General features: G+C 38.2%; 1 protein-coding gene, 1 long non-coding RNA gene and 1 other non-coding gene across 3 annotated transcripts; all 3 read left to right on the top strand.

Annotated features, from left to right (window-relative positions):
- The first annotated feature begins 1689 nt into the window (after positions 1-1689).
- Trnat-ggu (transfer RNA threonine (anticodon GGU)) lies at positions 1690-1763 on the top strand. The gene has a single exon. It is a non-coding gene; the product is annotated as a tRNA-Thr (tRNA).
- A 3634-nt stretch (positions 1764-5397) lies between these two features.
- LOC146162904 (uncharacterized) lies at positions 5398-8302 on the top strand. The gene is made up of 2 exons (XM_083385380.1): positions 5398-6624; positions 7587-8302. Exons 1-2 carry the CDS (start codon positions 5467-5469, stop codon positions 7620-7622), a joined length of 1194 nt encoding a protein of 397 aa, XP_083241506.1. The 5' UTR covers positions 5398-5466; the 3' UTR covers positions 7623-8302.
- Positions 8303-16954: 8652 nt separating this feature from the next.
- Positions 16955-18428, top strand: LOC146162905 (uncharacterized). The gene is made up of 4 exons (XR_014494682.1): positions 16955-17029; positions 17145-17220; positions 17487-17586; positions 18201-18428. It is a non-coding gene; the product is annotated as an uncharacterized LOC146162905 (long non-coding RNA).
- Positions 18429-18767: the final 339 nt, after the last annotated feature.

Consider the following 18767-nt stretch of genomic DNA (forward strand, 5'->3'; position numbering starts at 1 on the left):
AAACCTCACTTAAGGAAGGCGGAACCTAATTCTTATCATTGTGAGTCTTCTCAGAATTTTAACTTTTCTAAGTGAGGTTTGAATATATTTCAGAAGCATAAATAACGTGGTTGTAATAATAATTAAGTTTAACCTAAAATTAAAATTCCAACGACCAAACCGCAATAACATAAACCCTTTCATTGTAGGTAAAGGGCCAAAAATGACGAGTACATCTAATCATCTTAATAATGACGTTTCGATGGGCACTTTGATCATCATCAGTTAATCTTTTTGAAGTTGTTATCTAAACGTCTTAATTAAGATGATATTGGTTTGCTCGACTTTTTGGCCATTGCTTTAATTTTTGCACCACATCACAGATCCGTGCATAGTGTGCCTAAAATTATTATCTACACATATCAATTACAAATCTACCTGCTTAGAGTTGTTTCTTGCTTCGGGTGAATTAGTTGAACCACGGAAAGATTACAATTGATAGAACAAAGCCAATTAAGAAGGAAATATATGGGCGGTTGGTATTAAAAATACAGCCTAAAACGATATTATAAAAATGTAGAATTTTTTTTTCACAAGAATGTTCGCTGTGCAGTGATCCTACAGGTTAATGGATCGATTTAGATTAGTCGCTGGTGGAAATAAAGGCGAACTAATGAATAATATTTAACGACCAGACAAGTTTTACAAAAATAAAGAGGATCCGAAGTAATTTCATAAAAGCTTTAAACCGAATTTTATTTATTTTAGCATTTTAGACTCACTCAAGTTGAAACTTAAACTTAAGTGATTGAAAATTTGACGACAGATTTAACATTATAATTTTGAGGTCTTTCCAATGATTTATAAAGTTTGCAAAATGTTTTTTCAAGTTTGGAAACAAGTTATTGAAACATTTTACATCAGAATAAACCAAACAAAAATGTAGATGCGCGTTTTATAAACAATATTTTACAAAGTGATTGACAGATCAGTTGATGACGCATCAGTGGTGCGCTGCTCAGGGGCTTTCCCCGCATCGATACCCTCTGTTCCGCTCGAACGCCTTCGAGTGACGTCACCACTCGTGTGGGAATTCCCCTCGACAAGAAGCGGTCCTAGGTCTTTCGGTTCGTCATTGAAGGTAATCTTGGTCAATTTGGTTCCGCTTGGGCGCTCTGGTATAACGTCATCAAAGCTCGCGTGGGGCCAGAGGGCGTCCAGGGATTCCCCCTGGTCGAGAGCGGGCTCCCGGTAGAGCGTGGGTTTTCCAAAAGGGTTCCGTTTGTTGATTTCGTTGCTGAATGCGATCGTGTGTTGGCGACCCCCATCGAGCGCCCCCTGCCGGTCACCCGGCTTGGCTTCCTCCAGGTCGCTAGAGGACGCTGCGTACTCCTCTATAGATACGTCACTCTCGGCGAGGGCAGGGACCTTTCGGCGCAGCTTCCGGGGAAGTCCCGGGCGCGATAGGTTCCGGCAGTATTTCTCGTACAAAGCTGTTTCGTAATCACTCGCTGACGTCACGTCTTCACGCTTGGCTGCCGTTTCGTGCCTGTATCGGTCACGCTTGGATGGAGACAGCGCCGACGCTCGTTTCATAACGGTTGGATCGGATTTGATGTAGAGCGGATGAGTGGAGCGATAGGGGAGACGTCTGGAGAAAACAAAATGAAGGGGTGTTTTAACTTATTTTCTCGTCTTGCTCCCCTCGGAGCCTGTGTAGCTCAGTTGGTAGAGCGAGGGTCCCGGTATGACCAAGGTCGTGAGTTCGAACCTCACTGCAGGCTAGTTTTCTCATTCATGACTTTTTGTAACACAAATTTATAAAACACAGACCAAAGCTTAGAAAAGGCTCAATTGTTTAAAATGAAGTATATTTGATAGCGTTAAAATGGCAGAAGTTATTCCGATAATAAATAATAGGTCTTATTCCGATAATTTTAGGTGTTATTCCGTTTTAGGTATTACTGCGTATTTGGTTTTTATTGTTATGCTATTATGGATAATTCCGAGCTATTGTTGCTTTGTGGGTATTTTTTTGTGTTTCCCAAACAAGGTTTTATAAAGACAGTTTAAAACAAACTTATATTTTTAAACAAACTCGTCACCTCATGGCTGACAAAATCCACGCCAAGGTCAAACATTTCAGGGGCTCAAGGACAAACCCGAACACGAGGATTGCTATTGGTAGAGCTGACAGGATCACGTGATCTTCTGGACCAATGAAAAGCGAGAAGAAAACGGCGCAAGCTCCACATGCAACTGGGAAGTGAAAGAATGTTCAAGATATTGGGGGAGGGTTTATTAAATGGGTGCATTTTATTTGGTGGAATTTATATAAAGCATCAGTTGTTAAATGTAATATTTTAAGTTTGTTTTATTTTAATTCGACCACATCATCGCATTTAAAGTTTTCTAGTATATATAAATGTAAACGTATAGGTTTTGCATATTTTCTGATTAGCGGAGTATAAATTTTATTTAATTTTATTAACCTAGTCACGTGCGTTAAAGTGAACTTCTTAAACAACTATTCAAAACATATTCAAGTAAATGATATAAGTGAATGTCTAAACGTTTACTTAACCTTAAATTTTAAAATGATAAATTGTCAAAACGGTTAAACAGTTGCCACTACGTTAAATTACATTTAAAGTTTTTAATTTTATTATTATTTTTTTCCATTACGACAAATCCATTGTAGCTTCTGAAGGCCTAATGAGATTATTTTCACACGCACTCACCGATAGCTCCAAGCATAAAGGTCTGCAGACCGGTTGAAAGGTGGTGAGAATAACCGCCCTTCTCTCCACCAATCAGAGCGTTCGTGTTGCACTCAAACGATGACGTCATTTGCTCTCTGCAGCAAAAATTTGTTTGAATTAATCGCCAGTTTTACGAGGTATTATTGCATGAAAATAACATTTTTACCGGGGAGTTGGGAAATTGCAAAATCGTGTTAAAGGGTTAAACTTTAAAACAGTGGTTCTCAACCATTTGTCTTGAGAGGCCCGGTGCAAAATTATTATTTTGAAGTTTAGTGTATAATGTCTCCCAATTGAACCATATGTTTTATACAGCAGGACAGCGCTTCTCAAATGGTTTGTGCGGGTACAAGTGGAAAACGTATTAAAAAAAATCGGACATATTTTGTTAAATATTTTTTATTTTGGCTTAGAAAAATAACTAGCCTGCAGTGAGGTTCGAACTCACGACTCAAGCCGGGACCGTCGCTCTACCAACTGAGCTATGCAGGCTCAGAGAGGAGCGAGTCGAGAAACAACCATACGCCAATGCTTGCTCAATTTGTTAGTACAAGCAACTTCATATTGAAGGGGATCCACAGTACTATATAATACGTCAGGCGTAAATGATACGTAAACCGTAGTCGTTGGTCAAAAATCAGCTTCAGAAGGGCTAGATCTCAGTTGTCAACACACATATGTGTGCATGTTTCATTAATCGATACTATTACAAAAATATACCACTAACAATTTTTAAATTATAATAATTGATTAATCATGCTACAAGCTAGGAAACTTGCCCCTTCTTGGCCTTCGGTTAAACCAGCGCTTCTCAACCGGTGCGGCGCGGCGCACTGGTGCGCCATGAAAGGCTGCCAGGAGCGCCGCGAGCAAAATAAAAAATAATTGAATATATAAAACATGTAATTTTTAGCTTGATAATAAATTGCAAAGCCAAAAAGGTCGAGTAGATCGACATCATCTTGATAAAGACGTTTCAATACGAGCTTGTATCATCTTCAGTTAATGTGACTGAGAAGCAATTCAAGCATCACTTATAAGAGATGGAACGCAAAGAGTTAGTGATAGTTATAGGTGGGGTTTGGGGTTAGATAAAAGGTTGTATAGGCCTTATTTTGGCCATTTAGGTCTGATTCCGATTTCGGAAATCAGACCTAAATATTATTGCCACTATTAGGTATTAGTCCTATTTTCGCCTTATTCCTAACTGTGTTTTGTTCCGAAGTTGATATTGTTTTTATTTTGGTCTCGAGGCTGAAGTCCCTTTAAAGACTGCAACTATAAAGCCTATATAACAAACAATTGCAAGCTATTTAAGAAAAGTAAGGGTAAACCTAAAACATTTCGCGCTCACTTCGCTCGCAAGTGCGGCGTCACTTTTTAAAATGTTTCTAGGTGCGCCGCCAAGTAAAAAAGGTTGAGAAACACTGGGTTAAACTAACTTGGACTTAAGTTGTTGTCAATATCTCATGCCTTTCAATTTTAGTTTTTGTTCACAGCTCTTGTTTTTGAATGTGGCTTCAGTTTTTGTTCATGGCTTCTTTTTTGAATTGAGCTTGAGTTGTTGCTTTGGTGATTTTTGGTTTAGAACACCCAACATTTGTCTTTGGCGCAGCAACTTGCTCAGTTATTCGATCTGGGTTGGCCGTCACGTCTCAGCTGTTTTTTGCGCTCGTGCGCAGCGGAACGTTGCGTGGACAATACACCTTGATAAGTTCCAGACAGCGAACTAGCGAAGGTGACTATGCGGTCACAGCAGCTGTCTGTTGCGTCAGGCAAGTATTCTTAACTTTGGGAGTACGTGGACTAGTTGTTAAGGCTTCATAAAGGTCTAATTGAAAATGTTTGTAGTTAAAAAATCTGGAATGATTTTTTCCAAAGAAATCGGATTATTCGGAAAACTGCTTTGGCTTTACATTAAATCTATTTGACTCAACTTCATTTGCATATTTGTGCACGATTTTGAATAAAAACAGTAAGATCTTAAAATCGATTTGTTTTGTGACGGCATCTTTGATAGTTGAGCCTATATGTGCAGAAAATTATCAGTTCGAGGTGTTTCAGTGGAATAAATAAACAAATTTGGACGCAATATAAGTGTGACTTTAGATGTTATCGCGAAACTGTGGGCGTGCAATGTTAAGCAGAGAACAACTTAACCGATCGTTGTTTATTGAAAATTTTCAATCAAAACGCCAAAACGCCAATCGAGATTTAATTAGAAAGTTTCAAGGGATATTCGATAAATTTGATTAATAACATTTGTTTGGTTGTTTAAAGTATCTAGATATTATTTTTAAGCCTTGGTTTTAATGTTGCCCCACAATAGCTTATTGTAGAGCTTCTCAAATGTGTTTTGCGACATTCTGCTGCGTCAATTTAATTTTCCAAGGACCTCGCACAATGATTCGGTTTTGTGTATAAACTATAATGTGGCATTAAAATGCTTGCATATATTATTGTTATTTTCTGGCATGTGTCATTCCAATTCATCGTTAAGAATAACTACAGCGATTGAATTGATTTTCTGTTACAAACATATAAGTAAATAAAACATTAGTAATATTCCTAACACTGAGTGCGTCGTAAAGTTCATCAAAACACCTCAAATACGTCGTAAGGAAATAATTCGAAAAGTACTGACTTACTGTAACAATCGTAAACTATGTTTTAACTTTTGAAATACGGCAGATTTTACAAATTTAGTTTTCAAAGGCAAATCGAAATGAAGCAAGAAATGCTGTGGGACGTTTTCGGTTTGGGGGATATTCTCTACAGCACCGGGTTCCGCCCCTGGTGGGAGACGGGGGGTAAAGTTTGCAGCGCCCTCATGTTCCTGGCCACGGTTTACATTTGCACCTACGCACAATCATCCCACCTCGTCTGTCTTCCACTACCAAAACACAACGCAAGCTGTCAGGATTCCAAGGAGGTTGCCCTGTATGTCACAGCTGAGTGCTCGTTCCGCTTGGTCAGTGGAGCGCAGCGCAACCTAGACCTCCTCTCTCTTCTGTCGTTGATTTGCGTCCAGCTTAGCACGAGCTGGTGGCTTTACGTCCCAGTTGTTCGCGGAGCTCTTACTGAGTTCGCCAAAGTGCTGCAGATAGGCGACAACCTCTCAATGACGCGGCGCCAGATTCTGCGGGCTTTGCGCGACCCAAACCCCGCAGAGTCAGATCAAGGACTTGAAGTTAGCGAGCTGAGGTGTTTGCTTTCATCGTTGCGTGGAGTGCTCAGGTGCGGACAAGCCGCGCTGCTTTACAAGATCCGAAGCCAACTTGCTGTCATCACAAACCTGCTCATATGCGCCCTCTACTGCTCCTTGTTCGCTCACATTCTGTCAAGCGGTAGGCGCCGTATCTGCCACCTACCGGCCAAACTGAGCAAACCTCGCGGGCCACTAGATGTCGCGTGCTTAAGGAATTCCTGCAGTGACGCCAGCTTCGATTTCGTGTTGCTCTCTAGCGCCATTTTCGCTTTCGTGGCAGCCGTGAAGGGCGTCTTTGCGCTCATCGGACTTTGTCGCGTGTCAGTTTGGCGAAAGCACAAAGGTCAAGGTCAACGCGATTCGCAAGGTGAAAAACTTCTGCTTCAAGGTCAAACAGATGAAGCAGTCCAGACTGGAGATCACATGGCCCAAGGTCGTATGTTTTGCCCCCAAGATCACTTCTACGTAGTGTGTTGCTTGTGGTTTGACCTTGGTTTGACCTTGACGCGGTGCGGATTCTTCAGCGGATGCAACGATTGTTGCAGGGAGGGGGGAAGGGTGTCGGAACAGCCGCTAGACGCTGGGGTGATCGACTTTCTACTCAACCTGGAGAACCGCCCGGTGGCGCAAGAGGGCAGGGAATGGCTGATGTTGTTCGTGGAAAATTTAATCACGGTAAGAAGTTTTAATCTATTAGGTCAGGGATGGCGAACCTTTTCATCGCGCGGGTCACAAACGCATTCTCAATTGCAAAATGCACAAGTGGGTCATATATTGTAAGATATGCTAATTTTATGCGAAGCTTTGCTGCTGCGTTGTAAGTGTATTTGTCTTGATATGGTAAATTCAAGGTTTTTGGGCGATTTCCAAGTTAAGAAACTAAATAGTTAACAAATGCTGCAGCATTTTTATGGTATTACAGGAGTTCAGCACAAAGCTTTCAGTATGGATTAACCAGAATTTTACAAATTTTTAGCTGCAAACTCTTAATTTCCCTAAAATTATCGCCACCTACGTTTTACAGCGATAAACAAAATTATTTTTGGTTGTTCTGCACACATTTTCGATTTTTTTACATTGACAAAATTTCGATATTTCTAGAGAGGCAAGTGGGTCATTAAAAATCTGTGGTGGGTCACTACAGTTGTTCCCCATCCCTGAATTAGGAACTGTACGTTTTGAGGCAGGCAGTTTCTTCGTTTTAGGGGGTAAATCCAATGATATGTATTCAAGCTCTGAATATTCTGGTTCCGTTTTCTTCAACTAACCTATGCGAAGCGGCTTCTCTGCATTGCTTACGATCAAATATAAACTACGAAACCGACTTTATGTTGAATATGATATTCGTTGTGCATTACCTACTGCTTTACCAAACATTGAACAACTCGTTGCCACAATAACAAGGACAGCCGTCGCACTGAATGTAACTGATGTAATTTGTTACTTTGGTTTTTTTATAAATTAGACCCACTTTATAATTGGGGTTAAATTTAATATTTATTTTTGACGATAAAACATATAAAAAAGGTTGAGAACCCCTGTTTTAAGGTGATATTTGACATATCTAGGAATGACAGGTTTTATTTGGTTTAATTTTTTCTTAACTTGACTGATGTGAAACACATTTATATTTTTAGAAATCAAGTGACGACATGATTGAAGAAATCGTCTGACGATTTACTGAATGCAACTTAAGGATGAAAAAAACCAAATCAGCCGAGCAGCAAGGATTTCTGTAAAAACAAGGCTCCCGCAGAGAGGAACAATCACAGCACCGTTGCCTGCCGCATCCTGCTCGTAGATCTAGCCTGCGGTGAGGTTCGAACTCACGACCTCGGCTTTTTGTAATTTCAACAAACGATTTGTGAAGTTCGGGAAATTTCTTTTAATAACAAGAGATGCGCATGTTGCAGACATTACTTCATACTTCTCATAATGCGAACATTTAAGCAATGGTTAAACCTTTTCAGCTGGCGGCACACTAAAAAAAATTCGCGGCTAAATTACGACACAGCGGTAATATTTCAACTTGATATTCGCGCCTTAATACACGCCAAGGTGAATACTAGAATGTTATCATTTACCTAATGAAGTTTGCATTGAAACCTCGCATGCTTCGCTTCATGCCAATTGTTAGGTTGTTCTGTAAAATTAATCTTTGTTGGTAGCCGCATTTACCTAGATATAAATCTGACAAGAATTTGACGTTAAAGATTGGCACCCGATTTATAGATTGGCAAAAACAACAAAATAATCTATAAAATATGTTATTTCAAATAACCATCTCCAGGCGACACACAGTTTGAGAATCCTTGATTTTAAGCAATGTACTTTAACGTTGACTGTTTTTGTTTTTTGTACCATGTTTTTTTATGGTCTGGCAGTTATGCGTTTCACAACAGACGAAAACGGGCATATTGTAAGACATACGAGAATACAACAATTAACAAGCAACTGTTAGTGTATTTTTTCTTAGTTTATATTGATGAAGGTAAAGTGTTGGATCAAAAAATTTACCAAAAATGTTTTGGTTATGTTGGTTCATTAGTTGCTTCTAGAATAAGTCAACTTTTTTGATGTCTTTTTATAAAAATTGACCAAGTCGTACTTAAAGCCTTTTGTAGAATCATCTCACACATATAAATACAAAGTTAGGAAACCTAATGACAATCTTGAGTTACATTTTCATGAAGTTAAACTTGAGATATGAACTCATGATCACAAAATTTTCACATGAATACTCACGATCACAAAATTTTCACATCAATACTCACGATCACAAACTTTTCACATGAATACTCACGGAGTCATGTTGGTTCCAAATATTTCCTCTAGCATTTTTCTTCCCTTCTTCGTTTTTAATCCATCTCTGGTCACATCTTGAACTTCAACCGCCGCCTCGCCACCGGATGGCGTAGGAAGTCCCATGACGTCATCACTTGAAGTGACGTCATACTCCGATGTGACGTCATCAAGGTTGAACCTGACGCGCTTCTTAACCTTTTTCTCTTCCTGGTATTCGTTGTCGGACAAGCAAGTGTAGAAGCTGCAGCGGTCGGTGCTTATTGCGTCACTGTAGAAACTGGTGACGTCACTCTTGTTTGTGACGTCACGATCCACGTCGAAGCCGGCGCTGGGCATGGGGGTTGTGACGTCATCACTTGACGTAATATCTCGAGTTGTAAGCGAGTCGGTGAAACTAGAATCCTGTTAAAAAATGTTTAAGAAAATATTTTTATTACAATTTTATTGAAAACAAACAGCAAATTTTGTAATAAAACCTTAGTTTTCAACAAAAAATTAAAATAAGAGAAAATAATCAACAGAAATAAGGAGTTACAGTTTATATAATAGACATAAAATGTTTCTTAAAATAAGCTGATCAACTTTTTCAAGTTTATCAATAATCTGACCTCGTTCCTGTAAAGAGCCCTCTCCAAACTGGGAAATACCCTCGGTCTTTCAGGAGTGACGTCAGTGTCACTGCTCGTCATCACCGCATCGGCTATTATGTCATCACTTTTCACGTCATGATCATCAACGTCATCAGATTTCACCTGGCCACTCATCGTTTCACGAAGCGATACGTCATTAGCATTTACGTCACTGTGAGTTGATTCTTTGCCACTAGTTCTGGTGACGTCACGATGTTCCGGCTGGCTAGGTCTGACGTCACGTAACGATACGGTGACCTCAGAGGCGGTCCACGCGTCATAAGTTGACCTCGACTCGCGAAGTCCGCTTGTGAGTGTGACGTCATTGGCTAACGCAAGGGCCACGTCATCTCTGTATCGGAGTAGTGACGTCATTTCGTAGGAGGATAACGTCATGTCGTACTTGATTTGATGACGCATGCGTTCGAACTCGATAAGTACGTCATCAAGTGTGGTGCTTTGAAGCGGGTTGTTGAGGATCGCTGTTATCTTGTCGTGCAATGATGAAGCGTCTGCTCCTTTCTCAATCCTCTTCCACCATTCCTCCTCCCACTCACTCCCACCTCCTCCTCCTTGCTTCAAGCACCTCCCCATCACGTGACGTATGTTATGCATGGCTGAGTCGAGCATGTCACTGAAGCGAAGCAACTTGGCCAAACCCAACCTGCGACAATGAAGTGATGGAATGGTTTGACAATAAGCGACAACTCGCCTGGTTATTGCGTTTAAGCTCTAGCGTTCAAACCATCTGTAATGCAAAGATGCAGTGAATAGAAGAGCTGTTTCCAGTTGATATTTGTAAACTGTGATAATTACCGAAGTTGAGATCGTGACCTAGCATTACGTGACGTAATATCTAATGACGTAAAAAATAGTGACGTAGTGCCTGATGATGTAAGTAGTCGTGTTAATGCTCTTGGTGAGGTGAAAAACTGTCATTCAGACGAACAAAAAAAAAAAATTTCAGGAATTTTTAGGCAAAAAATTTCCAGGTAATACATTGCTCAGTAAAATATAATAAAAATAATTTTTTTTGAAAATTTTAAATTAGGTTTTAAGTTCAAAAAGTGGTAAAATTAATTCACCATTTTTCAAAACGAAAAATACTGCTGGATATAATTGTAGGTAAGAAATTTTAAGCAATACATGCGCCCAAACTCATAAGACAACGAGTTCAGCTTTAAATTGAAAACGACATCTACGTCATTAGGTAACTATTACGTCAGCGACTACGTTGCCTAGAAACCTGGTGACGTTGTTGATGTTGGACAGATGTTGCTTCACTCCCGTGCTGTTGTTGAGCGCCCTCAATATGCACGTGTGCGTCATCACTTTGCGGATGACGTCATCAAAGTACGTCATCACACACGACTCAAGGGCGTCAGCTAGCGGCACATCCGCCTGCTCTTCGTCGTTTGGGTACTTTCCCGACTGTGAAACAGAAAAAAGAATAAAAAACATTTCTAAATTTTTTGACAAAAATCGAAATTAAATTTCCACAAAGAAATAAGAGGCAAAAAGTAAAGTTAAAAATTTTATATTATTTCATTTTATGTTTTAATATGGAAGGTTAGGAGTGTTTCCAACACCATTGCCGCTAAAAAAGTTGGATAATGACGTAGGGGTACATGTGACGTCATTATTTTGTGACCTTTTGGGATGTTGTAAAAAGTAAGGGGTGACAGCTATATAATTTCGATCACAGATAGACCGAGAGTATGTTGCACAAACCGCTTCAATGTGGAGTTGCAACAAAAGTAAAGATGTTGTCCACAGAGTTGTCGCGCACTCGTCTGCTTACAACAATTACTTATTCCTTCGTTGTTTTAGATTTAAAAACAATATTTGGTGCAAATGTCCATTATTAGAACTCACCAAGTTTTCTCGCAAACAGAACAGGAACTTTTTCGTCTGATGTTGACTTTCGACCGGAAGCTCCCACGGGTTCTCTAGCGCCACCCTGCAGTCGCTAACACTTCCGCATAAACTATCCTGCGTGGGAAAAAAATACAATTTGTGAGTTTCGGAAAGTGTTTGCTTGAATTGTAAAAATACCTTCATAAATTTGACGACGTCATCAATCAAGGTCGAGTCTTGGGAGCCTAAAAATAACAGAACTTAAAAACTTAAAAAAGTCACAAAAAAATTGCAATGAAAGTTAAAAGTTTTACAAGGGTTACCATCTTAAAACAGCAAACATTCTTATCAACCATAAACTTAAAGTACAATTGTGTTCTTAGTTACTCACAATTGAGGTAATCTTCTTCACTGACTTCATTCGCAAAGTTTTGGGCAATTCTGACGTCATCATCGCCAACAAGGTCGCTCTCTCGAAGACTGGCAACTGAAAAACCGAATGTTTGCTCATACCTTGAAAAAACTTTGCTTAAAAAAGACTTGTTCTATTTAAATGACGCTGTGGCATTTAACTCAGTGGTCGCAAACGCCGGTACGCGAGGAGTTCGTTACCGGTCCGTAGCAGGGTTGCCAGATTAATGATTTGATTTAAACCCAAACCGTACATAAAAGTCGGAAAACGATAGGAAAAAGTCAAAAACAATTGAAAGTATTTTTATATTTAAAACACATTACCTTTCGTTTAAATATACTCCATGTTTGATTGGTATCATAAAAAAATGCCAAGTATCAAGCACTCGTGAGGTGCGCCATATCAGTTACATAGCATGTTTACAACATAAAAAAATGCATTTTTATTGTAAAATCTAAATCCTCGTGCGTACAATGTTTCGAAAACGGGCCATATATAATGTTTTTAAAGTTGAAGCGTTCTTACCCCAAAGTGCAATACAATTAAATCAGACAGACAATGTTTATAAACAAGGTTGATGTTCAGGCAGGAAATTTTCGAAACAACGCATGCATTTTAATTAGTTTATTGGAAAAAAGATTATTAAATTTCTTTCCCTGAACATTTGTTGTTTTTTTAAGGCCGGTCCGCGCCAAAATTTCAGTTTTAAACCGGTCCGCAGTGTAAAAAAGGTTGCCGACCACTGATTTAACTGACCTGTGTCCCACAACTGAGTGAAGGACTTCATCATTTCCCTAAAGTAAGCGAGCTTTGTTGCGTGGTGTGACGTAACAACCGGGTCATTGTCGTCGCTTTGTTGACCCACAAGGTCAGGGGTCAAGAGGACGATTCGAGTAGAGGTCACAGCTTGCTGGATGATCTGGCGGTAAAATCGGATGCGAGATCGGTGTTCACCTGAAAGTCCCAAAACCACAAAGATGACGTCATCAATTCCTCTAACCACAACGATGATGTCATAAGGATCATAAATAGCAATATGGAGTCAATAGTTTGAATTATTTTGAATTGCGATTCAAAAGACACAATGAACCACATAATGACGTTACAACTCTCGCAGTGACCTCAATATGACGCCACACACGTAATTACGTCATCAAACTCACCCCAGCTCTTGGGCTTCTCTCCAAACTCCCGGATGGTCGGTCTCCAAAGCACCGGAAGCATTTCGCTGTAGCGAGGTCCGAGAACAGTCGGTCCTATGACGTCATCGTCGTATGGTGACGTCATGTCTTGGCTCGGGTAGAAAGATCGACAAGCCTGGAAGAAATGCATTTTCAAAACTCGTGCTAATAACGCATAACTTTAAAAACAACAAATTACCAGAAACCTTAGCGGATTGATGGTTCCTTTAGAAAACTTACATTCCCATAATACAAGACTTCGGGATAAACAAAACTATGTTCAAGTCGCTGTTTAATTCAGAAAGAAAAACCATAGGTTTCTAAGTTCAAAATATTGGGTGAATTTAGAAATACACAAAGTCAATTCAAACCCTTGGCAAATATACTGTGAAATCAGGTAACCTACGAAACAGGTGAAATAATTAGGTATTTCAGATGAGAAAAAACAAACACAGAAATCAGTTCTGCATCAATGATTATTACAAACCATGCAATTTATCCACAATGGGGTCGCCGGCTAAGCAATAAAATGCTAAACATGTTTTTAAATGTAACGCTAATTTTGTATTTTGTGTTGTATTTCAAGCCTCACACATTCTCAAATTCTCACATAGCCGACAAAGTTTCGCACCTGGCAGGTTTTTTCGTGTTCGGTTCGCGCGTCTTTCTTGTTTCGCGCCACAAGAACACGTGACCTCACGCACTCGTCGACACACGACTGACTGTGACGTAACAAATGCTCGTGACGTCGCCACCAGCTCATCGGTAGAGGGTGCAAGATGTCGACAATATTGGGATCGAGAATTGACTCGCATCTTGTGTGACGTAACAATTGTAAGTTTTAAAACTTACTAAAAATAAATTCTTCTTGTATTTATTTGTTTGTCCAACGTTAAATGTTGGCCGAAACATTGGCTCAACAAAGTAATTCTTAGGTTTTAAAAGTTTGACACACACAATATCTTTCACATTTTTATTTTTTTTATATTTCCACTTTTAACATTATATATTCGAAAGAAATACTTAAAAGTAGTGGATTACCCGAATCCCTGCAGATGCATTGTGGGAAGTTGGCGCGCTTTTTTCACGTGACAACACGCGTCACTAGATGTCGTGGAAGAGCCGATTGAAATAAGGCTGGGAGTCGGTGAAGCGTGACGAGCTCCTAAACAATGGAAGAAATATTACATTGCAGAACTGGAACAATAATCGTGATTTAAGGGAACTTTTTCACAGTTAACTTATGTTCGTATGCGCACAAAATGATATACATATCACGAATAACGTCCGTTTAGGCACATAAATCACGTACGTATACGCACACATCAAGGCCGTATACGCACACATCAAGTCCGTATACGCACAAATCACGTCCGTATACGCACAAACCACGACCGTATACGCACAAACCACGTCCGTATACGCACATATCACGTCCGTATACGCACATATCACGTCCGTATACGCACATATCACGTCCGTATTCGCAAACCACGTCCGTATACGCACAAACCACGTCCGTATACGCACATATCACGTCCGTATTCGCAAACCACGTCCGTATACGCACAAACCACGAGCGTATACGCACAAATCACGTCCGTATACGCAAATTACGTCCGTATACGCCAATCACCTTTCCGTTTTGTAAGTCCCATCAACTCCATCAAAGCCTGTTGCTGATTGGGCGCCACCAGACTGACGTCACTGCTGTCGATGACGTCACGCGCCGTGTCCATGGTGTCGGGTAGTGACGTCACTTTCGGGGATTTCCCCACCAAGAGAGCGGCTTCGTAGCAACGTAGAGCTTTGAGGGGGAGAAGGTACCTCGAACACGGGAGGCGCTGTTGAGCGTGTTCCATTGTGACGTGACACTCGGGGCAGATGCTGGGGAATACCCGAGTACAAAGGTCACGGGAGGTCGTTTTCTATGAACTTGGTTTAATTTGAAAATATAACTTTCACATAATTTTTTTAGTTTTTCATCCAAGGATTTTTATTTTTTATATTCCTTACGTCCAATTTAATCGTTCAACCCTAATGTTCAAACACAACCTTAAGGTCTTTATTGAACACCTTACAGCAGAGGTTCCCAACGTGGGCGGTACCGCCCCCTTGTGGGCGTTGGCGAGTTACAAGGGGGCGTTTTGGGTCTGTTTCTAATTTGGGGGGCGCTGAATGCACATAAGGGGGCGTTACATAAAAGTACTTATAGGCTTAATTTTATAAAAAGTTCACATAAAAATAGTAACAAACAGGACTGTAGATAACTTTTAACCTTAAATGGCAACTTTTGTACTGCGAACTTGTAGTAGTTTCCCGACCATTGTTACGTAATAATTCACTTTCTTATGTAAAGTTGTTGGTTGTTGTTGCGTTTCACAGTTTTATACGCGGCAGGGGTCGCCAACTTACGGCCCGCCACCTCTTTGACAACTTGACACGAGTCCATTTTAAATACTTTTTGACTATTTTAACTTAGTGCGGGCAAAAAATTTTCGCGCTTCTCGCCAATGATCTTTCTACGTCCAGTTTGTTTACGTTTTGATGCTGTCTTTGGAATAGATTAGCGCTTTTTTACGGTTGCGGACAAAAGGAAAACGCATTTAAAAATATTAGACATATATTTTTTAACATTTTTTGATTTTTTTCGGCAATATAACAAATACTAGCACGAAATTTAAAAGAAATGTTGGTATACCCCAAAAATATTGCGCTCGCTTCGCTCGCCAGGTGCGCCAGGACTTAAAGAGCTTAACAAACACTAAATTACACTATCTATAAACCCTAAGGTTATAGCGTTTCCTCATGTCAGAACGGTGTTTAAATTTGAACACCAAAACGGTCTATACACGTTTAAAATCTAAACACTTAAACACCTAATTTAAACACCTTTGTGTTTAATTTTAGTTTTGGTGTTTAAATTATAAACACCTGAACGATTTTATGTTAAACACCTGATATTTTTTTAACAACGATTATTAGGTGATTTTAAGCACAATTGACGAATTTAAACATGTTTACGATTAAACACTTCATAATTTAACACGTCAATTATTAGACATGTTTAATTCGATACATTCTTGTAAAGCAATAGCTCAAGTAATTTATGTTGAAGTTATAAGATGTTGATTAGGGGTATTGGTATTTTAAAGCACTGAACAGTTGTTTTATGTACGATTTCGTCAAATATTTAACTATACAAGTTTGCATGTAGGATCGATTGATCGTAACAGATCACAATAAACGGAATGACTTAATTCATGGTTTCACTTAACATCTGTACGGCTTATTGGGCGTCATTTCATTTTTTAAATATAACGACAATCATGAAAATACTGGTTTGTGTTCTTGACGTGCCATTAAATCCAATATTTGATTTCATTATGTAGCTTGCGAATAACTTTGTACCACCCAAGTAAAAAGCGAAGCTGTGCGGTCTTGCGCCGCCATGACCTACTTAAATTGCGCCAGCAATAAAATACGCGTGACGAAAACAATCATTGGAAAGGATTTTTTCTAGGGCAATGCTGTATCGCCGTGAAGCTTATATATTTTTCAAATTTAAATTGTTTAACGTATGACGAATAGTAAGTATTATTTATTAAATGTTTGATTTACGATATATTTTAACTATTTATAGTAAATTTTGTTTTGTTGTAAAACAAGTTTTTGTCATATTGTACATATAAAGTACATTCAATAAATCAACTCATGATTGAAATTATTTGAAATTGATTCGGTCCGATGAACATCAACAAAGCATATCCACTGGTCTGTGACTGTGACCAACGCGGGAATTCAAAATGCCGAAAAAAAGTTTGACTTTTAACCAGTACAAATTATACATTACAGTTAAAGACGGTTTTGCGTATTTTTGGCTTTCGAGTTACTAAGATTGAGGTAAAACAAATACTAATGTGTATAGTGGTGATTTATATATATATTATTTATTTTAATTTGCTTTTTGATAAATGTGTAGTGATAATGTTTTATTAGCTGTGCAAGACGCTTGAAGACGGGCAGGTCTAGAGTGTGAAATTTATGTTTAAAAAAAGTTTTCCAAGCGAAAACGAAATGTCTGAAATTGGATTTTTGTTTCAGAATTTTAGGCAAAAGCAATGAAAGTTGTAAAAGACTACTTCATAATAGTTTGGTGCCATACACATGTAGACATGGAAAATTAAACGAAACAGGTTTGTAAGCTATTTCTTGTCTAAAGTAGCACTTTAATTATTCTGTTAACAATCAAGTATGCTTTTATTAAATCATTATTTTTAAAGGTATTTAGATTACACTGCTTTGTTTCAGGGCAATCAATGACAGCAAACCATTTGCTCTTTTCAACTTCAGAAAAACTTGGTTCACAGGAGATTAGGTTAAAAATGTAAGTAAATTTTACTTACATGTTTTACATTAATATAGTTTATTCTTTTATTTTGTTAGTAGCAGCCAGCAAATTATTTTTTTTTATCTCTGTAAAATTTCTGAAGTACTTTAATATGTGTTTTAGTTTTAATTTATCATTTCCATAGTTTAAATCTTACATTGAAGCTTTAAATGTAAAATTTAATATGTAGTACTTTTGGTATGCTACTGACGCTTTAATAAAATGATATAGTTTACATAATTAGAGTTTTTATTTATTTACAGGAATTTTAACTGCAGTGTAAGATGGTAAAATAAAAGTCTGTGACAAAGTTCAAGTGGAAAACAACAAAAGAGTATAGATCTACTAAAATCGATACACAAGGTAAACAAACTAAAATTTTCTTCTTCCCAAGTTCATTTATTGAACCTTAAAATTTGTGGTAAATACATATAATTGAATAGATATTTAATTTATGTGTTGTGTTCCATAACTTGTGTATAATGTTTGTTCTGCATGTCCCAGTAATGGGCGACTTTTTTTGGTCAGATTGTTTATCACTAGTTTAAGCAATATGGCCAATGCAATATTCTGGCTCACATATTTACTTTTTATCTGAAATTATTTAATGATTTAATTGGGTTTTCATAGTAGGGTGAACCTTTTTTTTTAATTTTAGTGGGTCATAAAGATATTAAAACAATAAAAATGAACTTGTTTTGTAATCATTGCGATGTCTTTAGGTTACAGTGTAACATAAATAATACATTTTCTAATGCCATGCTCAAAGAGTACATTGCCACCAAACCTAGTACATCTCATAATAATATGCTTTTGTAGTGATTGGTGACAAACTAAAACATATTTTTATGACATGCAGTGGTTCTGGTGAATAACTTGAAAAATTTACTATGAGCAAATGAATAAAGAGTTGTTCAGTGATAGTGTATAATTTAATCACTGCAGTGTATTATATTGATCTAAATTTTATTTCTTAGGCAGCCATGCTCAACTCGTCTTCTAAAAAGAAAAGCTCTTCGAGGCCTTTATTGGGCAAACCTTTGGAGTGGACGGCACAGCAGCTTTTCTGCATTGGTATATTAGTGGATGGAATGGACATTAAATTTGTGGAAGAACAACACTTGTTGAACAAATTGTTAAATTATATTTCATTGATATTCGAGCCTGTTAATATACACGGGATTTAAGTTATCCATCCTACTGCTCTGTGTTTTTATATGTTTTTAAACAATGTACAAAAGGCCCCACCTTGAAAATTTGCCAAACATACCAATTATAAATATTAACAAAAGGTTTCAAATTTGTAAAATATCTTCTTTTTCTCTGTTTTTCTTTTTATCACATACGCATTTTTGTTTGCATAAACACCTGCATTGTATTGAAAATGCGATATGTATATTATTACTCGTTTTGTTTGGTATAATAAAATTGTATACCTCATAATATATTGTGAAATTTGTTTGGAAACACTGAATACTAGCATTAAACACCTGGCAGAATAAACGGCAAAAGCCTAAACACCTGAAATTTAAACATGTTTAATT

This window comes from Ascidiella aspersa, chromosome 3 (genome assembly GCF_963924565.1).
Source record: "Ascidiella aspersa chromosome 3, kaAscAspe10.2, whole genome shotgun sequence".
Classification (NCBI taxonomy): domain Eukaryota; kingdom Metazoa; phylum Chordata; class Ascidiacea; order Phlebobranchia; family Ascidiidae; genus Ascidiella; species Ascidiella aspersa.